The sequence below is a fragment of the Coregonus lavaretus genome (assembly GCF_964263955.1).
Source record: "Coregonus lavaretus genome assembly, contig: HAP1_SCAFFOLD_5305, whole genome shotgun sequence".
Classification (NCBI taxonomy): Eukaryota; Metazoa; Chordata; class Actinopteri; order Salmoniformes; family Salmonidae; genus Coregonus; species Coregonus lavaretus.
In genome coordinates, this window is record NW_028159380.1 from 8,727 (window position 1) to 34,078 (window position 25,352).

General features: G+C 43.0%; 1 protein-coding gene across 1 annotated transcript in view; it reads left to right on the plus strand.

Moving 5' to 3' along the window:
• Window positions 1-473: 473 nt before the first annotated feature.
• LOC311122946 (uncharacterized protein) overlaps window positions 474-25,352 on the plus strand; it is a gene marked incomplete at its 3' end in the record, with an annotated part of 32,255 nt that continues 7,376 nt past the window's right edge. Inside the window, exons 1-9 of the mRNA XM_084197243.1 lie at window positions 474-1,569; window positions 6,899-6,998; window positions 7,203-7,239; window positions 12,585-12,626; window positions 12,939-13,027; window positions 17,318-17,414; window positions 21,715-21,851; window positions 24,582-24,691; window positions 24,894-24,956. Coding sequence (XP_084053369.1) covers window positions 1,404-1,569; window positions 6,899-6,998; window positions 7,203-7,239; window positions 12,585-12,626; window positions 12,939-13,027; window positions 17,318-17,414; window positions 21,715-21,851; window positions 24,582-24,691; window positions 24,894-24,956 — 841 coding nt within the window. The remainder of the gene's footprint in view (window positions 1,570-6,898; window positions 6,999-7,202; window positions 7,240-12,584; window positions 12,627-12,938; window positions 13,028-17,317; window positions 17,415-21,714; window positions 21,852-24,581; window positions 24,692-24,893; window positions 24,957-25,352) is intronic.

Sequence of the window (25,352 nt, forward strand, 5' to 3'; positions counted from 1 at the left end):
ACACATGGAGATGTCCCCCCCCCCCCCCACCCCAGAGACAGCTGCACACATGGAGATGTTTCCCCCCCCACGTTGTCCAGGCACTTGGACGGTCGCCCGTTTGCCGATGAGTTTCCACCCACGGCACAGAGTTTTGGCCAGCTTGAAGCCCGCTTCATCAACAAAGATAAACTTGTGATTGTTCATAGCAGCATCAAGCTCCATCACCCTCTAAAAAATACATTTTGGTTAGTTATTTCTACAGTATAGTTCCATTATGATATTGTGAAGTAGCATGTGCATTAATAGCAACAGTAATACAGTATATAGCGCTGCACCTGAACATACTCGGCCCGCAGTTGTTTCACCCAGTCGTCGTTTCGAAAATACACCTTATAGATTGCAGTCTGCCAATAAACCTTAAAGAAGAAGAACGTCAAAAAAAAAAAAAAAAAAACATCGTTTCTGTTTTCTTGTCAGGCCAGTTTCCGGGCCCGCCATGATGTTCAGAAGACAACGAGGAGCAACGGAAAGACCGTCGAAATGGATTTTATGGATTTAAACACCGAAAATTATAGTTTGGAAGGAGATAATTACCGTCGTTTTGGAAAAGAGCTTAAGCTAACTGGTTATTAAAGTGGTTAATTCCAGTGGCCATTTGCTAACCAGTTAGCTAGCTACCCAAGTACTGTAAGCTAACGTTAGCTGCGGCTATTGTTTTTGTTTTGAGTGGTAGGTACACAGACCCAAGGCCGCAGATTTCCTTGTTTCATAATTTCATCGTAGGTCATACAAGGATGAACATCCTTACTGTGTGGACTGCAACTCCGAAAAGGATCGTTTGAGGACTTATTTTTGGTCGTTTTGATTTCAGTTTCCGGACCCGATAGAAGATTTTGGACTGCGCCGTTTACGGGCGGAAGAGCGAAGCTTGCGGCCTCCCATGGACTCCTAACCGCGAACTCGGGTGCCTCGCTGGCTCTCTGTGCCTCGCTGCTTTCAGCAGCTACAAGGCCCGGTTTTCGCGAGAGAGACTCCACCGACTGTATTAACCGTGAAAACCGTAATGGACACCTTCTGGAACTGTACTTTTCTTGTGGTTTTACCGGACTCTTAACGAACTGACCGGGTTATAGACGCTTTTGTCCCAGCCTTTCACTACTAGTAGCTTGGGTGTCTTTGTGACGTATACAGCTACAAGGACTATCTGTGAAATACTTCCTCGTAGTTCATTGACTGTTTTCCCTTCGATATTATCAACTTGTGAAATAGATGGTTGACTCTGACCGTCAGATCTTAGACTAAAACTGATAGTTTTCCCTTCAGTCTCAAGAGTATATCTAGTACTGGTTATTGTTATTCTTAACTAACTTGTTTGTTTCCCCCTCCTTGTCTTGAGTTTGATTTAAGTGATAGTTGTGAGAATGTCGTGTGTTCATTATAAGTTCTCGTCCAAACTGGACTACAACACCGTGACCTTCGACGGGCTGCACATCACCCTGGCCGAGCTCAAACGGCAGATCATGGGCAGAGAGCGCCTCAAAGCCACCGACTGCGACCTACAGATCACCAACGCACAGACCCGTGAAGGTAAGAACTAGGGCCAAGCGCGCCCCCCTCCGGCAGTCTGAAGTAGGACAGGTTGTGTTCTACAATGAGCTGATGCCCGTGTTTGTCAGTGATGCCTTTGTCAGGATTCTCAATGATTCTATGCAGTTCTATGGTGTGTACTTAGCGATGTGGCCAAAATATCATAACACGGTATTTAATTTTTCTTGGATTGTATTACTGTATTTTGTTTTTTTAATAATATAAATTCTAAATTTGCTTTCTGAGTTTGTGACCCTAGGGTGGTCTTTCTCCCTTCTGATTTGTTTTTATACTGTTCAATTCAACTTCAACCAAAAATAATTTTCAGCATTTTCATAAATGTCTGCATTTCCTGCACTAATTTGAGATCATTTCCACACTGCCATGTAGGCTCGCACGACGTGGGCAAACAACCTAGGCATTCTTTTTAACCAAATGTTGCAATTGCAATTTGTCTTGCGATTTAGAGCAAAAACACTTGGATGAACTGTTGGAATCAAAGAAATATAATGTTTATTCAAATTCTATAGATAATAGTGGGCACTTTGAATACAGTGTTTGACATGACAACGAAATGAAAATGCCAGGGAGGAGTTGTGACAGGGTAGGAACCAAAGTGTTGATAAGTGTTTCTAGGGGACCCTATAATCTTTGGCTAAATTTTTAATGTTTTTCTCTTAGATACTTAATGTAGCTAACATATTCTTGCTTTGCGTATTCCTCTTTGATTTAGAAGACACTGTTGTACAAACAACATGCTGATTTAGGTCTACACCCTCACTGGTATTATGAGGCTGTATAACTAATTACGTTTGCTATGACTCAGTGCATTTATTAGCCAGCTAACACGTGATTAGCATTAGCGGCTAACAACATTTGGGCCCGTACTTGCTAAGAGAAGCTAGCTGTTTTCAGATGTAAGAAACACTTAACTAATAGTGTAATTATAGAACGCCAGTGGATTTATATTAAAGTAGCAAAGTGGAAACGGCATTCGTTGTCATCAACATTGTTGCACGTGCTGCATTGATCATGCTGACTGAACGCAAGTGTCTCGTGGTCGAGGAACAGGAAAACATTTTTTTATATATGTATAATCTCTATGAACTCATAGGGAGGAAAGAGACGTTGAGTCCATTCTTTTTTAAGAGTTTAGCCTGGGTGACTTTACATTGTGAAGAAAGATCTGAATGTAAGTGTTTTTTGTTTTGATGAGGTCCACATCCCCAAACACTATGTATTACTAATTATATATTATATTCCTTATGGTTCTATAGAGTACAGTACTGATTATATATACTGGGTACCTTGTGGTTCTATAGAGTACAGTACTGCTTATATGTACTGGGTATCTTGTGGTTCTATAGAGTACAGTACTGATTATATATACTGGGTACCTTGTGGTTCTATAGAGTACAGTACTGCTTATATATACTGGGTATCTTGTAGTTCTATAGAGTACAGTACTGATTATATATACTGGGTACCTTGTGGTTCTATAGAGTACAGTACTGCTTATATATACTGGGTACCTTGTGGTTCTATAGAGTACAGTACTGCTTATATATACTGGGTACCTTGTGGTTCTATAGAGTACATTAATGATGATATGCTGTGTACCTTGTGGTTCTATAGAGTACAGTACTGATTATATATACTGGGTACCTTGTGGTTCTATAGAGTACATTAATTATGATATGCTGTGTACCTTGTGGTTCTATAGAGTACAGTACTGATTATATATACTGGGTACCTTGTGGTTCTATAGAGTACATTAATGATGATATGCTGTGTACCTTGTGGTTCTATAGAGTACAGTACTGATTATATATACTGGGTACCTTGTGGTTCTATAGAGTACAGTACTGATTATATATACTGGGTACCTTGTGGTTCTATAGAGTACAGTACTGATTATATATACTGGGTACCTTGTGGTTCTATAGAGTGCATTAATGATGATATGCTGTGTACCTTGTGGTTCTATATAGTACAGGAGTGATTATATATACTGGGTACCTTGTGGTTCTATAGAGTACAGTACTGATTATATATACTGGGTACCTTGTGGTTCTATAGAGTACATTAATGATGATATGCTGTGTACCTTGTGGTCCTATAGAGTACAGTACTGATTATATATACTGGGTACCTTGTGGTTCTATAGAGTACAGTACTGCTTATATATACTGTACCTTGTGGTTCTATAGAGTACATTAATGATGATATGCTGTGTACTTTGTGGTTCTATAGAGTACATTAATGATGATATGCTGTGTACCTTGTGGTTCTATAGAGTACAGTACTGATTATATATACTGGGTACCTTGTGGTTCTCTAGAGTACAGTACTGATTATATATACTGGGTACCTTGTGGTTCTATAGAGTACAGTACTGATTATATATACTGGGTACCTTGTGGTTCTATAGAGTACAGTACTGATTATATATACTGGGTACCTTGTGGTTCTATAGAGTACAGTACTGATTATATATACTGTGTACCTTGTGGTTCTATAGAGTACAGTACTGATTATATATGCTGGGTACCTTGTGGTTCTATAGAGTACAGTACTGATTATATATACTGTGTACCTTGTGGTTCTATAGAGTACAGTACTGATTATATATGCTGGGTACCTTGTGGTTCTATAGAGTACAGTACTGCTTATATGTACTGGGTACCTTGTGGTTCTATAGAGTACATTAATGATGATATGCTGTGTACCTTGTGGTCCTATAGAGTACAGTACTGATTATATATACTGGGTACCTTGTGGTTCTATAGAGTACAGTACTGATTCTATATACTGGGTACCTTGTGGTTCTATAGAGTACAGTACTGATTATAAATACTGGGTACCTTGTGGTTCTATAGAGTACAGTACTGATTATATACAGTGGGGGAAAAAAGTATTTAGTCAGCCACCAATTGTGCAAGTTCTCCCACTTAAAAAGATGAGAGAGGCCTGTAATTTTCATCATAGGTACATGTCAACTATGACAGACAAATTGAGGAAAAAAAATCCAGAAAATCACATTGTAGGATTTTTAATTAATTAATTTGCAAATTATGGTGGAAAATAAGTATTTGGTCACCTACAAACAAGCAATATTTCTGGCTCTCACAGACCTGTAACTTCTTCTTTAAGAGGCTCCTCTGTCCTCCACTCGTTACCTGTATTAATGGCACCTGTTTGAACTTGTTATCAGTATAAAAGACACCTGTCCACAACCTCAAACAGTCACACTCCAAACTCCACTATGGCCAAGACCAAAGAGCTGTCAAAGGACACCAGAAACAAAATTGTAGACCTGCACCAGGCTGGGAAGACTGAATCTGCAATAGGTAAGCAGCTTGGTTTGAAGAAATCAACTGTGGGAGCAATTATTAGGAAATGGAAGACATACAAGACCACTGATAATCTCCCTCGATCTGGGGCTCCACGCAAGATCTCACCCCGTGGGGTCAAAATGATCACAAGAACGGTGAGCAAAAATCCCAGAACCACACGGGGGGACCTAGTGAATGACCTGCAGAGAGCTGGGACCAAAGTAACAAAGCCTACCATCAGTAACACACTACGCCGCCAGGGACTCAAATCCTGCAGTGCCAGACGTGTCCCCCTGCTTAAGCCAGTACATGTCCAGGCCCGTCTGAAGTTTGCTAGAGTGCATTTGGATGATCCAGAAGAGGATTGGGAGAATGTCATATGGTCAGATGAAACCAAAATATAACTTTTTGGTAAAAACTCAACTCGTCGTGTTTGGAGGACAAAGAATGCTGAGTTGCATCCAAAGAACACCATACCTACTGTGAAGCATCTGGGTGGAAACATCATGCTTTGTGGCTGTTTTTCTGCAAAGGGACCAGGACGACTGATCCGTGTAAAGGAAAGAATGAATGGGGCCATGTATCGTGAGATTTTGAGTGAAAACCTCCTTCCATCAGCAAGGGCATTGAAGATGAAACGTGGTAGGGTCTTTCAGCATGACAATGATCCCAAACACAACGGAGGAGTGGCTTCGTAAGAAGCATTTCAAGGTCCTGGAGTGGCCTAGCCAGTCTCCAGATCTCAACCCCATAGAAAATCTTTGGAGGGAGTTGAAAGTCCGTGTTGCCCAGCGACAGCCCCAAAACATCACTGCTCTAGAGGAGATCTGCATGGAGCAATGGGCCAAAATACCAGCAACAGTGTGTGAAAACCTTTTGAAGACTTACAGAAAACGTTTGACCTGTGTCATTGCCAACAAAGGGTATATAACAAAGTATTGAGAAACTTTTGTTATTGACCAAATACTTATTTTCCACCATAATTTGCAAATAAATTCATTAAAAATCCTACAATGTGATTTTCTGGATTTTTTTTCTAATTTTGTCTGTCATAGTTGACGTGTACCTATGATGAAAATTACAGGCCTCTCTCATCTTTTTAAGTGGGAGAACTTGCACAATTGGTGGCTGACTAAATACTTTTTTCCCCCACTGTATACTGGGTACCTTGTGGTTCTATAGAGTACAGTACTGATTATATATACTGGGTACCTTGTGGTTCTATAGAGTACATTAATGATGATATGCTGTGTACCTTGTGGTTCTATAGAGTACAGTACTGATTATATATACTGGGTACCTTGTGGTTCTATAGAGTACAGTACTGATTATATATACTGGGTACCTTGTGGTTCTATAGAGTACAGTACTGATTATATATACTGGGTACCTTGTGGTTCTATAGAGTACAGTACTGATTATATATACTGGGTACCTTGTGGTTCTATAGAGTACAGTACTGATTATATATATACTGGGTACCTTGTGGTTCTATAGAGTACAGTACTGATTATAAATACTGGGTACCTTGTGGTTCTATAGAGTACAGTACTGATTATATATACATGGTACCTTGTGGTTCTATAGAGTACAGGACTGATGATATATACTGGGTACCTTGTGGTTCTATAGAGTACAGTACTGATTCTATATACTGGGTACCTTGTGGTTCTATAGAGTACAGTACTGATTATATATACTGGGTACCTTGTGGTTCTATAGAGTACAGTACTGATTATATATATACTGGGTACCTTGTGGTTCTATAGAGTACAGTACTGATTATAAATACTGGGTACCTTGTGGTTCTATAGAGTACAGTACTGATTATATATACTGGGTACCTTGTGGTTCTATAGAGTACAGTACTGATTATATATACTGGGTACCTTGTGGTTCTATAGAGTACAGTACTGATTATATATACTGTGTACCTTGTGGTTCTCCAGAGTACAGTACTGATTATATATACTGTGTACCTTGTGGTTCTCCAGAGTACACTGATGAGGAGGTCCACATCCCCAAACACTCATCAGTGATCGTCAGACGCACCCCCATCGGAGGGGTCAAACCCGCGGGCAGAACGTTCATTGTGTACGTAGCTATGACTTCATGACCCTGTATTATATACGTGATATGAGTTTGGTGGTAGCCCCGATCTCCTGTTGACGTCTGTAAACTCCACACATCAACACACTAGTATCCAGTCAAATCAGCTAAAATATTTATATTTTTAAAGTTGTCAACGCCACGTTTATGGTTGTTATTGACGTGTTTTTTTCCTGTTTGTGTTTGTAGTGACCGTTCTGACATGGCTGCCGGATCCTCCAGACCCGTATGTAACAAGCACTCTTCCATTTCCTTACTACCTCTGTCCTCTCTCTCTATAAACTCTGCTCTGATTGGTTAAACATACTGTAAAAACGCTGTTCTGATTGGTTAAGAGTTAACCCGGGTCACCAGGAAGTGAATCTTTTTAACTCTTTGAGTTGTTACGGTGATAATATTCCATGTTTTGATGTTTTTAAACTGCTACTGCTGTTCCATGTGTGTATCTCACTGTGTTTTTAATCCAGCGGTGTTTTTAAATGTCTTCAATGTGTTGATGGATCTGAGCTGTTTGACTGTGTCTATTTTATATCTGACTGTATTTCATATTGAAACCGACGGTTAGTGTGGTGTTGTAGCCTACCACTGTACAGACTCCCCTCTCTCTGTGTGTGTTGGGAAAATGCTTCATGGTCCCTACAGGCATTGATGATGGGATTATTACTGATTTTTATTGGTTATTTATTTCAAATGAATGGAAATTCTGCTTTTTTCTTTCACATGGTGTTATAGCAATGAGTTTGTGACGTATTGACTGTAAGACTAATGCATTGATTTTATGGATACCTGTGTGTGTGTGTGTGTGACTGTGTGTGTGTGTGTGGGGGGGGTAAATCAGTCAATATTTTGGTGCCTGCTCAACAGTGTTCTGAACCGAAGGTTAATTGCTGATATTTCCCTGTCCTAATGTTATTCTCCATTTTATTCTGACATTAATATGGACTGGACATAGTTGATCCTTTGTTCTCTCAACAACTTATTTTTTTACTACAAACTACTTAGAAATGCAATGCATTTTGTCTACTTTGCAAGAATTTTTTATTCTTAATTTTTAACTTAAAGGTAAACTAGGTGTAATGTATATACTATGATGAATCCACGACCATGTTTGGTACAGAGTAAAAAATAATAAAAATTAAAATACAAACATTGCAATGATGATAATAGCATTACGACATCAGAGACTATTACGACATCATTGAAATGATCTATTATGACATCACAGGGTTCTAACCGGGCTGACTGTATGGCATGGTAGGTAACCCGTGGCGACAGGGTTGTGTTTGGTTGCTGCTGTACGCTGCAGATCTGTCAATAAAGAGGTCATGTGTTCTGTTGTGAGCACGTTGCACCACCACACCAGACCCTGTGTCTTCCCTTCACGGTGACCTCTGAGCCTCCCAACCTACCAGCCTCCTGCTACGACGATGAAGACTTTATCGCTTACTAAAACCAGACCTCTCTGCACTCCCTCTCCCCCCCCCCTTCGTCCCTTGACTAGTGTTTACTACTATTGTGGAATGGTTATTGTAGTGAAAAGTATTGTTAAAAGAAATACATTTTATTATACTGTTTTTGAAGTGTTTTACATAATACGCTAGATAGATACTCCAAAGTGGACCCGTTAGCCCGTAGTCTGTTACCTAGACCAGCCTAGCTCTGGATTTAATCCTGTTAGCCCATAGTCTGTTACCTAGACCAGCCTAGCTCTGGATTTAATCCCGTTAGCCCGTAGTCTGTTACCTAGACCAGCCTAGCTCTGGATTTAATCCTGTTAGCCCCGTAGTCTGTTACCTAGACCAGCCTAGCTCTGGATTTAATCCCGTTAGCCCTTAGTCTGTTACCTAGACCAGCCTAGCTCTGGATTTAATCCTGTTAGCCCCGTAGTCTGTTACCTAGACCAGCCTAGCTCTGGATTTAATCCTGTTAGCCCGTAGTCTGTTACCTAGACCAGCCTAGCTCTGGATTTAATCCTGTTAGCCCCGTAGTCTGTTACCTAGACCAGCCTAGCTCTGGATTTAATCCTGTTAGCCCGTAGTCTGTTACCTAGACCAGCCTAGCTCTGGATTTAATCCTGTTAGCCCCGTAGTCTGTTACCTAGACCAGCCTAGCTCTGGATTTAATCCTGTTAGCCCGTAGTCTGTTACCTAGACCAGCCTAGCTCTGGATTTAATCCTGTTAGCCCGTAGTCTGTTACCTAGACCAGCCTAGCTCTGGATTTAATCCCGTTAGCCCGTAGTCTGTTACCTAGACCAGCCTAGCTCTGGATTTAATCCCGTTAGCCCGTAGTCTGTTACCTAGACCAGCCTAGCTCTGGATTTAATCCCGTTAGCCCATAGTCTGTTACCTAGACCAGCTTAGCTCTAGATTTAATCATGTTAGCCCATAGTCTGTTACCTAGATCAACCTAGCTCTGGATTTAATCCTGTTAGCCCGTAGTCTGTTACCTAGCTCTGGATTTAATCCTGTTAGCCTGTAGTCTGTTACCTAGACCAGCCTAGCACTGGATTTAATCCCGTTAGCCCGTAGTCTGTTACCTAGACCAGCCTAGCTCTGGATTTAATCCTGTTAGCCCATAGTCTGTTACCTAGATCAGCCTAGCTCTGGATTTAATCCTGTTAGCCCGTAGTCTGTTACCTAGCTCTGGATTTAATCCTGTTAGCCCATAGTCTGTTACCTAGACCAGCCTAGCTCTGGATTTAATCCTGTTAGCCCATAGTCTGTTACCTAGACCAGCCTAGCTCTGGATTTAATCTTGTTAGCCCGTAGTCTGTTACCTAGACCAGCCTAGCTCTGGATTTAATCCTGTTAGCCCGTAGTCTGTTACCTAGACCAGCCTAGCTCTGGATTTAATCCTGTTAGCCCGTAGTCTGTTACCTAGACCAGCCTAGCTCTGGATTTAACTACGACTACTACATGTGTAGCTAGCCAGGCTGTAATACCAAGTACTACTACTACAGGTGTAGCTAGCCAGGCTGTAAAACCAAGTACTACTACAGGTGTAGCTAGCCAGGCTGTAATACCTACTACTACTACAGGTGTAGCTAGCCAGGCTGTAATACCAACTACTACTACTACAGGTGTAGCTAGCCAGGCTGTAATACCTACTACTACTACAGGTGTAGCTAGCCAGGCTGTAAAACCAACTACTACTACAGGTGTAGCTAGCCAGGCTGTAAAACCAACTACTACTACAGGTGTAGCTAGCCAGGCTGTAAAACCAACTACTACTACAGGTGTAGCTAGCAAGGCTGTAGTACCAACTACTACTACAGGTGTAGCTAGCCAGGCTGTAATACCAGCTACTACTACAGGTGTAGCTAGCCAGGCTGTAATACCAACTACTACTACTACAGGTGTAGCTAGCCAGGCTGTAATACCAACTACTACTACTACAGGTGTAGCTAGCCAGGCTGTAATACCAGCTACTACTACAGGTGTAGCTAGCCAGGCTGTAAAACCAACTACGACTACTACAGGTGTAGCTAGCCAGGCTGTAATAACAACTACTACTACAGGTGTAGCTAGCCAGGCTGTAATACCAACTACTACTACAGGTGTAGCTAGCAGGCTGTAATACCATCTACTACTACAGGTGTAGCTAGCCAGGCTGTAATACCAACTACTACTACAGGTGTAGCTAGCCAGGCTGTAATACCAGCTACTACTACAGGTGTAGCTAGCCAGGCTGTAATACCAACTACGACTACTACAGGTGTAGCTAGCCAGGCTGTAATAACAACTACTACTACAGGTGTAGCTAGCCAGGCTGTAATACCAACTACTACTACAGGTGTAGCTAGCCAGGCTGTAATACCAACTACTACTACAGGTGTAGCTAGCCAGGCTGTAAAACCAACTACTACTACAGGTGTAGCTAGCCAGGCTGTAATACCATCTACTACTACAGGTGTAGCTAGCCAGGCTGTAAAACCAACTACTACTACAGGTGTAGCTAGCCAGGCTGTAATACCAACTACTACTACAGGTGTAGCTAGCCAGGCTGTAATACCAACTACTACTACAGGTGTAGCTAGCCAGGCTGTAATACCATCTACTACTACAGGTGTAGCTAGCCAGGCTGTAATACCAACTACTACTACAGGTGTAGCTAGCCAGGCTGTAATACCAACTACTACTACAGGTGTAGCTAGCCAGGCTGTAATACCAACTACTACTACTACAGGTGTAGCTAGCCAGGCTGTAATACCAACTACTACTACAGGTGTAGCTAGCCAGGCTGTAATACCAACTACTACTACTACAGGTGTAGCTAGCCAGGCTGTAATACCAGCTACTACTACTACAGGTGTAGCTAGCCAGGCTGTAAAACCAACTACTACTACAGGTGTAGCTAGCCAGGCTGTAATACCAACTACTACTACAGGTGTAGCTAGCCAGGCTGTAATAACAACTACTACTACAGGTGTAGCTAGCGAGGCTGTAATACCAACTACTACTACAAGTGTAGCTAGCCAGGCTGTAATACCAACTACTACTGCAGGTGTAGCTAGCCAGGCTGTAATACCAACTACTACTACAGGTGTAGCTAGCCAGGCTGTAATACCAACTACTACTACTACAGGTGTAGCTAGCCAGGCTGTAATACCAACTACTACTACTACAGGTGTAGCTAGCCAGGCTGTAATACCATCTACTACTACAGGTGTAGCTAGCCAGGCTGTAATACCAACTACTACTACAGGTGTAGCTAGCCAGGCTGTAGTCCCAACTACTACTACAGGTGTAGCTAGCCAGGCTGTAATACCAACTACTACTACAGGTGTAGCTAGCCAGGCTGTAATACCAACTACTACTACAGGTGTAGCTAGCCGGGCTGTAGTCCCATCTACTACTACAGGTGTAGCTAGCGAGGCTGTAGTCCCATCTACTACTACAGGTGTAGCTAGCGAGGCTCTAGCGAGGCTGTAGTCCCATCTACTACTGCTGTAGTACTAGTTTAGCTAGTTACCCCGCCCCCGTCCCTAAGCATCAGTTCCCGTGTGATTCTCTGTGTTGGTCGTCCTCCTCACATCGTATTGGAGGAGAAGGACGGTGAGGAATTGCTCTGGCTCTGCTGCGTTTGTTACAAGGCGTTCCGGGGGGGTGAGGTTTCCCCTGGGTACATATCTAGGATCAGCTTCCCTGCCACCAATCCTTACCATAACCATTAGAGTGGAAATGCAGACCTGACCCCCCAGATCAGCGTCTAGGGGAAACTTCACCCCTACACCATGGTCTTCCTGCGCCCTGATGGTCTTCTGGTCAGAACCCAAACACTGGTGTATCTTGTCCACACTGTAGTGGTTATATGAATTGACTTGGATGTATATGATCTGCTCCTCTGGCTGTGGAATGGGTGATCGATCAACTGTATGTCCTTGATTCCTCACCTCTCTCCTGCCTCCTCTAAAGACAGGTGGATGGTATCTTCTGGTCCCGATGTGTCTCTTTAAGGGGAGAGGAAGCGATGCCAGTATAATGTAGATTGAGCCGGTGTCTGCTCCCAGGCAGACGGGTGGTGATTTCCACCTTGACTGTTCTGTTCTTTATGTTACTCTTCTCCTTCAGACCGACTCTTCACCGTCCGTGTCTCTGGCCCAGCTCTCTAAGGTACTCTCCCTCTCTCCCTCTCTCTATATATCTCTTTCTCTGTCTGTCTGGGGGGGTCTTTGGGAATCACGTTGGGGTGAATTTCATTTCAACTCATTAATTCAGGGCATGAATTAAAATGTATGAATTGATTATATCACCTTTGAACTATTCCCCTCTTCTCCTCCTTCCTCTTCTTCTCCTCCTCACTTATTTTCCCCTCCTCCCTCCTCTTCCCCTCCTCCCTCCTCTTTCCCTCCTCCCTCCCTAACTCCACTCCTCCATCCCTTTCTTCTCTCTCTCCTCCTCCTCATCCCCCCTCTCCTCTCCCAGACTGCCAACCTAGCGGAGGCCAACGCATCAGAGGATGACAAGATCAGAGCCATGATGTCACAGTCCAACAGCGAATACGACCCCATACAGTGAGTTGAACACACACACACACTGGGGGTTGGGCGGTATCCAGATGGTCATACCGTCCTTCTCATCCCGGGATTGATGGTATTAACAGCACTTCCTGTTGACCGGGGCAGCTCTAGCAGGGCAGAAATTTGACGAACTGACTTTGTTGGAAAAGGTGGCATCCTATGACGGTGCCACGTTGAAAGACACTGAGCTCTTCAGTATGGGCCATTCTCTACTGTCAATGTTTTGTCTATGGAGATTGCATGGCTGTGTGCTCGGTTTTATACACCTGTCAGCAACAGGTGTGGCTGAAATAGCCGAATCCACTAATTCGAAGGGGTGTCCACATACTCTTGTTTATATATAGTGTAGGTAGGAGCTACCGAATGGCATTTTTGGTAAGTTTGGACATTTACAATCGAATGTGAACGAGAGACATTGTGCAAATGAACAAAGTTTTGATGCATCTTGTCTGAAGGAAGAACAGCACTGGCTCTGGAGCAGCATGTGGACACACTGTGTCTGTTTTGGAGTCTGGAGTCGCTACAATCAACTGCCCGATTAACTCTACGCGAAGGAGATGTGTCGCGCTGCATGGGGAAAATGGTGGTCACACCAGATATGTGATGTCTTCACTATTATTCTACAATGTAGAAAATAGTAAAACATTAAGAAAAACCCTTGAATGAGTAGGTGTTCTAAAACTTTTGACTGGTAGTGTATTAGTGAGTCACATATGAAGAACCATCTAAAGACATATTATGAGTGAGTCACATATGAAGAACCATCTAAAGATCTATTATATGAGTGAGTCACATGAAGAACCATCTAAAGACATATTATATGAGTGAGTCACATGAAGAACCATCTAAAGACATATTATATGAGTGAGTCACATGAAGAACCATCTAAAGACATATTATATGAAGAACCATCCAAAGACATATTATATGAGTGAGTCACATGAAGAACCATCTAAAGACATATTATATGAAGAACCATCTAAAGACATATTATATGAGTGAGTCACATATGAAGAACCATCTAAAGACATATTATATGAGTGAGTCACATGAAGAACCATCTAAAGACATATTATATGAGTGAGTCACATGAAGAACCATCTAAAGACATATGAGTGAGTCACATGAAGAACCATCTAAAGATCTATTATATGAGTGAGTCACATGAAGAACCATCTAAAGACATTATTATGAGTGAGTCACATGAAGAACCATCTAAAGACATATTATATGAGTGAGTCACATGAAGAACCATCTAAAGACATATTATATGAGTGAGTCACATGAAGAACCATCTAAAGACATATTATATGAAGAACCATCTAAAGACATTTATGAGTGAGTCACACATGAAGAACCATCTAAAGACATATGTCTGAAGTTATCATTTTGAAAAAGTACATTTTAAGTGGGGGAAAAAAGGGTCTGTCTGCATCAACCCATTAGAACTTGGCGCTATAAAGGGTCAATCTGCAATCCAATCACGAGCCTGAACAAATACAGACCGACCAATCAGAACACGTCTTTGCCATCTCCCTCTAAGTATGGTCTAGTCTAGCCAGCAGTAACGGCACGCAAGCAAAAACAACAACAACACTGTCAGACATCTTAAAGTACGTGTCACATCGTTGTTCAGTGATGACAGGAATTTGTCTGATCATAATACATTTCCTAATGTATTTGATGATTTATGTTCGGAGTCTATTTTGGTAAAAATTGTGTTATTCTATCAAGTCTTGTTAAACTGAACACGTCAGATTGACGTTTCAGAGCCATTAGGTTCCATCTGCTAAAAACAAAAAAACAACATGTCTCAGGATTTTCATACTCTGTACTTTAGGTGAGGACCTTTTTTTAATGGGTTATGAAAAAATAATTCACTACAAAACCATTCTGAGATCTGGGATGTGAAAACGGATGCTCAATAATATCTCAGAACTATATGCTTTGTTCAGCTAGAACCTCGTAGTCCCCCGGTCACTAAACCGTTGTCTAATTCGTTGAGGCTAACAGGCTAGCCCTTTTCATTGTTTAGTCTGCAGCGCATTTTGATGATGTCATAATTAATTAAATTCCAAATGCAAGCTTCATAACTCCATTTATCGATTTCAAGCATTTGTGACTTCCCAATAGAGCAGAATGCTTATGCTAGTAGTAGTTGTTGCTTGATGCTCCACTGCCGGTGTGCCTTGCAAAGTACAACGGTTCATATTCCTGATCACCAAACCAATTTCCCGGAGCTGCGTATTTATTTGTCAGTCCTCTCTCCCTATAATGGGACGTTTGCGCTGCACCGATCCCTGTAGCTTTACAGGAAATCAGCAATCTGTTCACTAGCTCAGTGGTTCGGAAATATTTGGACACGCGACCTCCATAAAGGAGTGGTTCAAAGCGTGCAACCAGGACCCCCCCCCCCCCCCCCCCCCAACGTGCACGCACAAGCGCACATGTGATGCATTTTCAAAATGCAAGATACAGAAGTAAACTGTTTTACACCTGCGTTTTGGAGCTGAAATTCATTCATGTTAGCAGTCAACATTGACTAGGGATATCATGTCACATTGTCACTTCTCTGGAGTTCAGAGCAAGCGGGGCCATAGGGCATACCAGTATGCAGCGGGACCATAGGGCATACCTGTATGCAGCGGGACCATAGGGCATACCAGTATGCAGCGGGACCATAGGGCATACCAGTATGCTGCGGGACCATAGGGCATACCAGTATGCAGCGGGACCATAGGGCATACCAGTATGCAGCGGGACCATAGGGCATACCAGTATGCTGCGGGACCATAGGGCATACCAGTATGCTGCGGGACCATAGGGCATACCAGTATGCAGCGGGACCATAGGGCATACCACCACTAGGCCTATCTAACTATCTTTAGACGTATAGCCAGGACCACCACTAGGCCTATCTAGCTATCTTTAGACGTATAGCCAGGAACACCACTAGGCCTATCTAACTATCTTTAGACGTATAGCCAGGAACACCACTAGGCCTATCTAACTATCTTTAGACGTATAGCCAGGACCACCACTAGGCCTATCTAACTATCTTTAGACGTATAGCCAGGACCACCGCTAGGCCTATCTAACTATCTTTAGCCGTATAGCCAGGACCACCACTAGGCCTATCTAACTATCTTTAGACGTATAGCCAGGACCACCACTAGGCCTATCTAACTATCTTTAGCCGTATAGCCAGGATCACCACTGAGGTAGAGAATTATAACCCACCCAAAACTAGGCCTATCTGAAATATGAACGTGATCAATGAAGTCGCCAGGTAGCCTGTTGTTGAGGTGAAGATGCGTCCGTAGCAGATTTTGCTAAACTGAATTTGACGACGTTAATATTAACGTAGGTTAAGCTACTCTGTTTTTTTTGGCGGGAGAAAATGTAAAAAAAACAAGTGGTTTCTGGTCACTAATCTGGATATGTGCGCCCGCCATTGCTGATGACTGACTGGTCATTGGTCAACAGTCAAGACGTGCAACTTTTTTTGCTTCTGAAGCACAGAGGAGATGTTTTTTTTTTTAAACAAGAATTTGGTGCAATGCCGTAGGCCTATGTTAGTGACCAGATCGAATATGCAAAGATTTAAATATAAAATATGAATGGTAAGCTATAGCTAGCCTATATATACACACTCACGACCCCAAAACCTTCTCACTGTGCTACTGTAGCTCGCCCACCTGTGTTGATTGACAGTTTGCTGGTCCAATCAGAGGGCTGAGTGTGCGTTTCACTAGCCAATCAGTTTTTTTGTTGTTGCAAGTGCTATACTGTCTCTGGCTGCGAAAAAGAGTAGCATATTTCCCACGGAGACTCCGTGCCACAAAATGAGTGACAAAACGTTGCAAAAAAAAAACCCTGGCCAGATAATTTCCAAGTCATCGATCTCAAATCAAAGTAGAGTCCGGGAGTCTTGAGGCTCCAAGTCGTTTTTATTTTCTGTCGAGTCTCAAGTCATCAAATCTGTGACTCGAGTCAGACTGGAGTCCAAGTCGTGTGACTGGAGTCCGCATTTAGTCAACTTTAGTATAATGTTTAAACTGGGACTCAGCGGCAGGATTGAGGTCAGATATAACAGATGAGGGTGATGAAGACGGGTTTGGCTTCATGCTGTTTCAACGTGGGTCGCTACGGGACCAAAACAAGCCGACGCGTTTAGCCGCACGCTTTCAACCCTCTTTAGTTGTTTTTGAATCGGCCCAGTATTACAGTCTACTGGGTGATGGTTGACTCTGCCTTCAGTGTGTTTTCTGTGTTCCTCCTCAGTTACTCTAAGAAGGCCATCGGACCCCCTCCTGCACATTACACCTGCTATCGCTGTGGCAAGAACGGACACTACATCAAACACTGCCCCTTGCAGCTGGTACGAAGCTACATATACACTACATATACACTACATAACACTACATATACACTACATATACACTACACCTGCTATCGCTGTGGCAAGAACGGACACTACATCAAACACTGCCCCTTGCAGCTGGTACGAAGCTACATATACACTACATATACACTACATATACACTACATATACACTACATATACACTACATATACACTATACCTGCTATCGCTGTGGCAAGAACGGACACTACATCAAACACTGCCCCATGCAGCTGGTACGAAGCTACATAACACTACATATACACTACATAAACACTCACTAGCCAGTTTATTAGGTACAACCTTCTAGTACCGGGACGGACCGTCCATTTGCCTCCAAAACAGCCTGAATTCTTCGGGGCGTGGATTCTACAAGTCGGAAACGTTCCACAGGGATGTCAGTCCGTGCTGACGCGATGGCGTCATGCAGTTGCTGCAGATTGGATGGCGGTACACACGGCCACCAGCCTGTACCGTTGACACCAGGCAGGATGGGTCCATGGACTCATGCTGCTTACACCAAATCCTGACACTGCCATGAGCATGACGCAACAGGGACCGGGGGTTAGTCCAACCAGGCGATGTTTTTTCCTCCGTTCTCGGTAAACCCTGGACGCTATCGTGCATAAAAAGCCCAGGATGGCAGCCGTTTCTGAGATACCGTCACCTATGATCACACCAAATCAAATTTTATTGGCCACATGCGCCGAATACAACAGGTGCAGACATTACAGTCAAATGGTCCGGGTAGCCATGATTGGTTAGAGGGCTATAAAACGGCAGCCATCTTCTCCGGCGCCATTCTTATCGCCATTCTATCCACGCTCAGTCGCTCAGGTCACTCGTTTTGCCCGTTGTAACGTTAGATCGAAAAGTAACTGGATGCCTGTCTGCCTGCTTTATATAGCGAGCCACAGCCATGTGACTCACTGTCTATAGGAGCGATAAATAACATTCTCGAACAGGGTGGTGTACCTAATAAACTGGCCGGTGAGTGTACACTTCATATACACTACACCTGCAATCGCTGTGGCAAGAACGGACACTACAGCAAACACTGCCCCTTGCAGCTGGTACGAAGCTACATATACACTACATATACACTACATAACACTACATATACACTACATATACACTACATAACACTACACCTGCTATCGCTGTGGCAAGAACGGACACTACATCAAACACTGCCCCTTGCAGCTGGTACGAAGCTACATATACACTACATATACACTACATATACACTACATAACACTACATATACACTACATATACACTACATAACACTACATGCTATCGATGTGGCAAGAACGGACACTACATCAAACACTGCCCCATGCAGCTGGTACGAAGCTACATAACACTACATATACACTACATAACACTACACCTGCTATCGCTGTGGCAAGAACGGACACTACATCAATCACTGCCCCATGCAGCTGGTATGAAGCTACATAACACTACATATACACTACATAACACTACATATACACTACATAACACTACATATACACTACATATACACTACACCTGCTATCGCTGTGGGAAGAACGGACACTACATCAAACACTGCCCCATGCAGCTGGTACGAAGCTACATAACACTACATATACACTACATAACACTACATAACACTACACCTGCTATCGCTGTGGCAAGAACGGACACTACATCAAACACTGCCCCATGCAGCTGGTACGAAGCTACATAACACTACATATACACTACATAAACACTCACTAGCCAGTTTATTAGGTACAACCTTCTAGTACCGGGACGGACCGTCCATCTGCCTCCAAAACAGCCTGAATTATTCGGGGCATGGATTCTACAAGTCGGAAACGTTCCACAGGGATGTCAGTCCGTAGTTGCTGCAGATTGGATGGCGGTACACACGGCCACCAGCCTGTACCGTTGACACCAGGCAGGATGGGTCCATGGACTCATGCTGCTTACACCAAATCCTGACACTGCCATCAGCATGACGCAACAGGGACCGGGGATTAGTCCAACCAGGCGACGTTTTTTCCTACGTTCTCGGTAAACCCTGGACGCTATCGTGCATAAAAAGCCCAGGATGGCAGCCGTTTCTGAGATACCGTCACCTATGATCACACAAAATCAAATTTTATTGGCCACATGCGCCGAATACAACAGGTGCAGACATTACAGTCAAATGGTCCGGGTAGCCATGATTGTTTAGAGGGCTATAAAACGGCAGCCATCTTCTCCGGCGCCATTCTTATCGCCATTCTTTCCACGCTCAGTCGCTCAGGTCACTCGTTTTGCCCGTTGTAACGTTAGATCGAAAAGTAACTGGATGCCTGTCTGCCTGATTTATATAGCGAGCCACAGCCATGTGACTCACTGTCTATAGGAGCGATAAATAACATTCTCGAACAGGGTGGTGTACCTAATAAACTGGCCGGTGAGTGTACACTTCATATACACTACACCTGCAATCGCTGTGGCAAGAACTGACACTACAGCAAACACTGCCCCATGCAGATGGTACGAAGCTACATAACACTACATATACCCTACATATACGCTACATAACACTACATAACACTACATATACACTACATAACACTACACCTGCTATCGCTGTGGCAAGAACGGACACTACATCAAACACTGCCCCATGCAGATGGTACGAAGCTACATAACACTACATAACACTACATATACACTACATATACACTACATATACGCTACATAACACTACATATACACTACATAACACTACACCTGCTATCGCTGTGGCAAGAACGGACACTACATCAAACACTATCCCCATGCAGATGGTTCAATGTTATATATTCGCTACATAAGACTACATACAGTCCCTTCAGGAAGTCTTCACACCCCTTGACTTGTTCCACTTGTTGTTGTGTTACAGCCTGAATTTAAAATTGATTCAATTGAGATTTTCTTGTCACTGGCCTACACACAATACCCCATAATGGAAGTGGAATTATGTTTTTTGAAATTTTTAACAAATTAATTAAAAATGTAAAGCTGAAATGTCTTGAGACAGTAAGGATTCAACTCCTTTTGTTATGGCAAGCCTAAATATGTTCAGAAGTAAAAATGTACTTACCAAGTCACATAAGTTGCATGGATTTTAACATGTTTAACATGTTTTTTGAATGATTACCACATCTCTGTACCCCAAACATACAATTATCTGTGAGGTCCCTCAGTGAATTTCAAACAAAGATTAAACCACAAATACCAGAGGTTTTCTAATGCCTCGCAAAGAAGGGCACCTATTGGTAGATGGGTAAACAAATCAAAATAAAGCAGACTTTTAATATCCCTTTTAGCATATGGAAGTTATTAATTACACTTTGGATGGTGTATTAATACACCCAGTCACTACAAAGATACAGGCGTCCTTCCTAACTCAGTTGCCAGAGAGGAAGGAAACCGCTCAGGGATTTCACCATGAGGCCAATGGTGACTTTAAAACAGTTTAATGATCTGTGATAGAAAACTACATATACACTACATAACAGTACATATACACTACATAACAGTACATATACGTTACCCCTGTGGCAAGAACGGTCACTACATCAAACACTGCCCCATGCAGATGGTACGACACTACATAACATGACATAACACTACATATACACTACATAACATGACATAACCCTACATAACCCTACATATACACTACATAACCCTACATATACACTACATAACATGACATAACACTACATAACATTACATAACCCTACATATACACTACATAACATGATAAACCCTACATATACACTACATAACATGACATAACCCTACATATACACTACATAACATGACATATACACTACATAACATGACATAACCCTACATATACACTACATAACATGACATAACCCTACATATACACTACATAACATGACATAACCCTACATATACACTACATAACATGACATATACACTACATAACATGACATAACCCTACATATACACTACATAACATGACATAACCTTACATATACACTACATAACATGACATAACCTTACATATACACTACATAGCCCTACATATACACTACATAACATGACATAACCCTACATATACACTACATAACATGACATAACCTTACATATACACTACATAACATTACATAACCCTACATATACACTACATAGCCCTACATATACACTACATAACATGACATAACCCTACATATACACTACATAACATTACATAACCCTACATATACACTACGTAACATTACATGCTCTGTGTTGTAGGATAAGAGTGTGGAGGCTCCTAAGCCAGTCAGGACCAGTAAGGGGATCCCTCAGAGCTTTATGGTGAAGGCTGAACCAGGAACTAAAGGAGCCATGTTGACCAGCACTGGAGAATACGCTATCCCTGCTATAGACGCGTAGGTACCACCCAAACACACCATGTTGACCAGCCCTGGAGAATACACTATCCCTGCTATAGACGCGTAGGTACCACCCACACACACCATGTTGACCAGCCCTGGAGAATACACTATCCCTGATATAGACGGGTAGGTACCACCCACACACCCACCATGTGGACCAGCCCTGGAGAATACACTATCCCTGCTATAGACGGGTAGGTACCACACACCATGTTGACCAGCCCTGGAGAATACACTATCCCTGCTATAGACGCGTAGGTACCACCCACACACACCATGTTGACCAGTCCTGGAGAATACACTATCCCTGCTATAGACGGGTATGTACAACACACCATGTTGACCAGCCCTGGAGAATACACTATCCCTGATATAGACGGGTAGGTACCACCCACACACCCACCATGTGGACCAGCCCTGGAGAATACACTATCCCTGCTATAGACTGCTATAGACGGGTATGTACAACACACCATGTTGACCAGCCCTGGAGAATACACTATCCCTGCTATAGACGGGTATGTACCGCACTTTAATATAATGTGTGCATTCCAGGGAGGTCTATGCTCTGGGGGAAGAAGGAGAGTGTAGATAATATAATGTGTGTATTCCAGGGAGGTCTATGCTCTGGGGGAAGAAGGAGAGTGTAGATAATATAATGTGTGTATTCCAGGGAGGTCTATGCTCCGGGGGAAGAAGGAGAGTGTAGATAATATAATGTGTGTATTCCAGGGAGGTATATGTTCTGGGGGGAAGAAGGAGAGTGTAGATAATATAATGTGTGTATTCCAGGGAGGTCTCTGGGGGAAGAAGGAGAGTGTAGATAATATAATGTGTGTATTCCAGGGAGGTCTATGCTCTGGGGGAAGAAGGAGAGTGTAGATAATATAATGTGTGTATTCCAGGGAGGTCTATGCTCCGGGGGAAGAAGGAGAGTGTAGATAATATAATGTGTGTATTCCAGGGAGGTCTATGCTCCGGGGGAAGAAGGAGAGTGGAGATAATATAATGTGTGTATTCCAGGGAGGCCTCTGGGGGAAGAAGGAGAGTGTAGATAATATAATGTGTGTATTCCAGGGAGGTCTATGTTCTGGGGGAAGAAGGAGAGTGTAGATAATATAATGTGTGTATTCCAGGGAGGTCTATGTTCTGGGGGAAGAAGGAGAGTGGAGATAATATAATGTGTGTATTCCAGGGAGGTCTATGCTCTGGGGGAAGAAGGAGAGTGGAGATAATATAATGTGTGTATTCCAGGGAGGTCTATGTTCTGGGGGAAGAAGGAGAGTGTAGATAATATAATGTGTGTATTCCAGGGAGGCCTATGCTCTGGGGGAAGAAGGAGAGTGTATATAATATAATGTGTGTATTCCAGGGAGGCCTATGCTCCGGGGGAAGAAGGAGAGTGTAGATAATATAATGTGTGTATTCCAGGGAGGTCTATGCTCCGGGGGAAGAAGGAGAGTGGAGATAATATAATGTGTGTATTCCAGGGAGGTCTATGCTCTGGGGGAAGAAGGAGAGTGTAGATAATATAATGTGTGTATTCCAGGGAGGTCTATGTTCTGGGGGAAGAAGGAGAGTGGAGATAATATAATGTGTGTATTCCAGGGAGGTCTATGTTCTGGGGGAAGAAGGAGAGTGTAGATAATATAATGTCTGTATTCCAGGGAGGTCTATGCTCCGGGGAAGAAGGAGAGTGTAGATAATATAATGTGTGTATTCCAGGGAGGTCTATGCTCTGGGGGAAGAAGGAGAGTGGAGATAATATAATGTGTGTATTCCAGGGAGGTCTATGCTCCGGGGGAAGAAGGAGAGTGGAGATAATATAATGTGTGTATTCCAGGGAGGTCTATGTTCTGGGGGGAAGAAGGAGAGTGTAGATAATATAATGTGTGTATTCCAGGGAGGCCTATGCTCTGGGGAAGAAGGAGAGTGTAGATAATATAATGTGTGTATTCCAGGGAGGTCTATGCTCTGGGGGAAGAAGGAGAGTGGAGATAATATAATGTGTGTATTCCAGGGAGGTCTATGTTCTGGGGGAAGAAGGAGAGTGGAGATAATATAATGTGTGTATTCCAGGGAGGCCTATGCTCTGGGGGAAGAAGGAGAGTGGAGATAATATAATGTGTGTATTCCAGGGAGGCCTATGCTCTGGGGGAAGAAGGAGAGTGGAGATAATATAATGTGTGTATTCCAGGGAGGCCTCTGGGGGAAGAAGGAGAGTGTAGATAATATAATGTGTGTATTCCAGGGAGGTCTATGCTCCGGGGGAAGAAGGAGAGTGTAGATAATATAATGTGTGTATTCCAGGGAGGTCTATGCTCTGGGGGGAAGAAGGAGAGTGTAGATAATATAATGTGTGTATTCCAGGGAGGTCTATGTTCTGGGGGAAGAAGGAGAGTGTAGATAATATAATGTGTGTATTCCAGGGAGGTCTATGCTCCGGGGGAAGAAGGAGAGTGTAGATAATATAATGTGTGTATTCCAGGGAGGTCTATGTTCTGGGGGAAGAAGGAGAGTGTAGATAATATAATGTGTGTATTCCAGGGAGGTCTATGCTCTGGGGGAAGAAGGAGAGTGTAGATAATATAATGTGTGTTATTCCAGGGAGGCCTATGCTCCGGGGGAAGAAGGAGAGTGTAGATAATATAATGTCTGTATTCCAGGGAGGTCTATGCTCTGGGGAAGAAGGAGAGTGTAGATAATATAATGTGTGTTTTCCAGGGAGGCCTATGCTCTGGGGAAGAAAGAGCGCCCCCCCTTTGTTCCACGTGAAGCGTCATCGTCTGAAGATGAGGCTGATCCAATCCCCGATGAGCTGCTCTGCCCCATCTGTAATTAACTCATTTATTATTATTATTATTATTACATTTAATTATACACTTTGTTTATTGGTTTGGTTTCATTTAACTATGAGATTTTTTTTTTGGCAAAAGACCAGAAATGACATCTGAGCAGCGATTTGTTGTTGAGACGTCTTTTTAAAACCACTTCCTTGAATCATTTGAATGTTCTGTCTTCTAAAATGTCTTCCAGGTAACGACCTGATGAATGATGCTGTGGTCATACCCTGCTGCGGAAACTCCTACTGCGACGACTGTGAGTTAATACAGGAGCTTTCTATACCCTGCTGCGGTATCTCCTACTGCGACGACTGTGAGTTAATACAGGAGCTTTCTATACCCTGCTGTGGAAATTCCTACTGCGACGACTGTGAGTTAATACAGGAGCTTTCTATACCCTGCTGCGGTATCTCCTACTGCGACGACTGTGAGTTAATACAGGAGCTTTCTATACCCTGCTGCGGTATCTCCTACTGCGACGACTGTGAGTTAATACAGGAGCTTTCTATACCCTGCTGTGGAAATTCCTACTGCGACGACTGTGAGTTAATACAGGAGCTTTCTATACCCTGCTGCGGTATCTCCTACTGCGACGACTGTGAGTTAATACAGGAGCTTTCTATACCCTGCTGCGGTATCCCCTACTGCGACG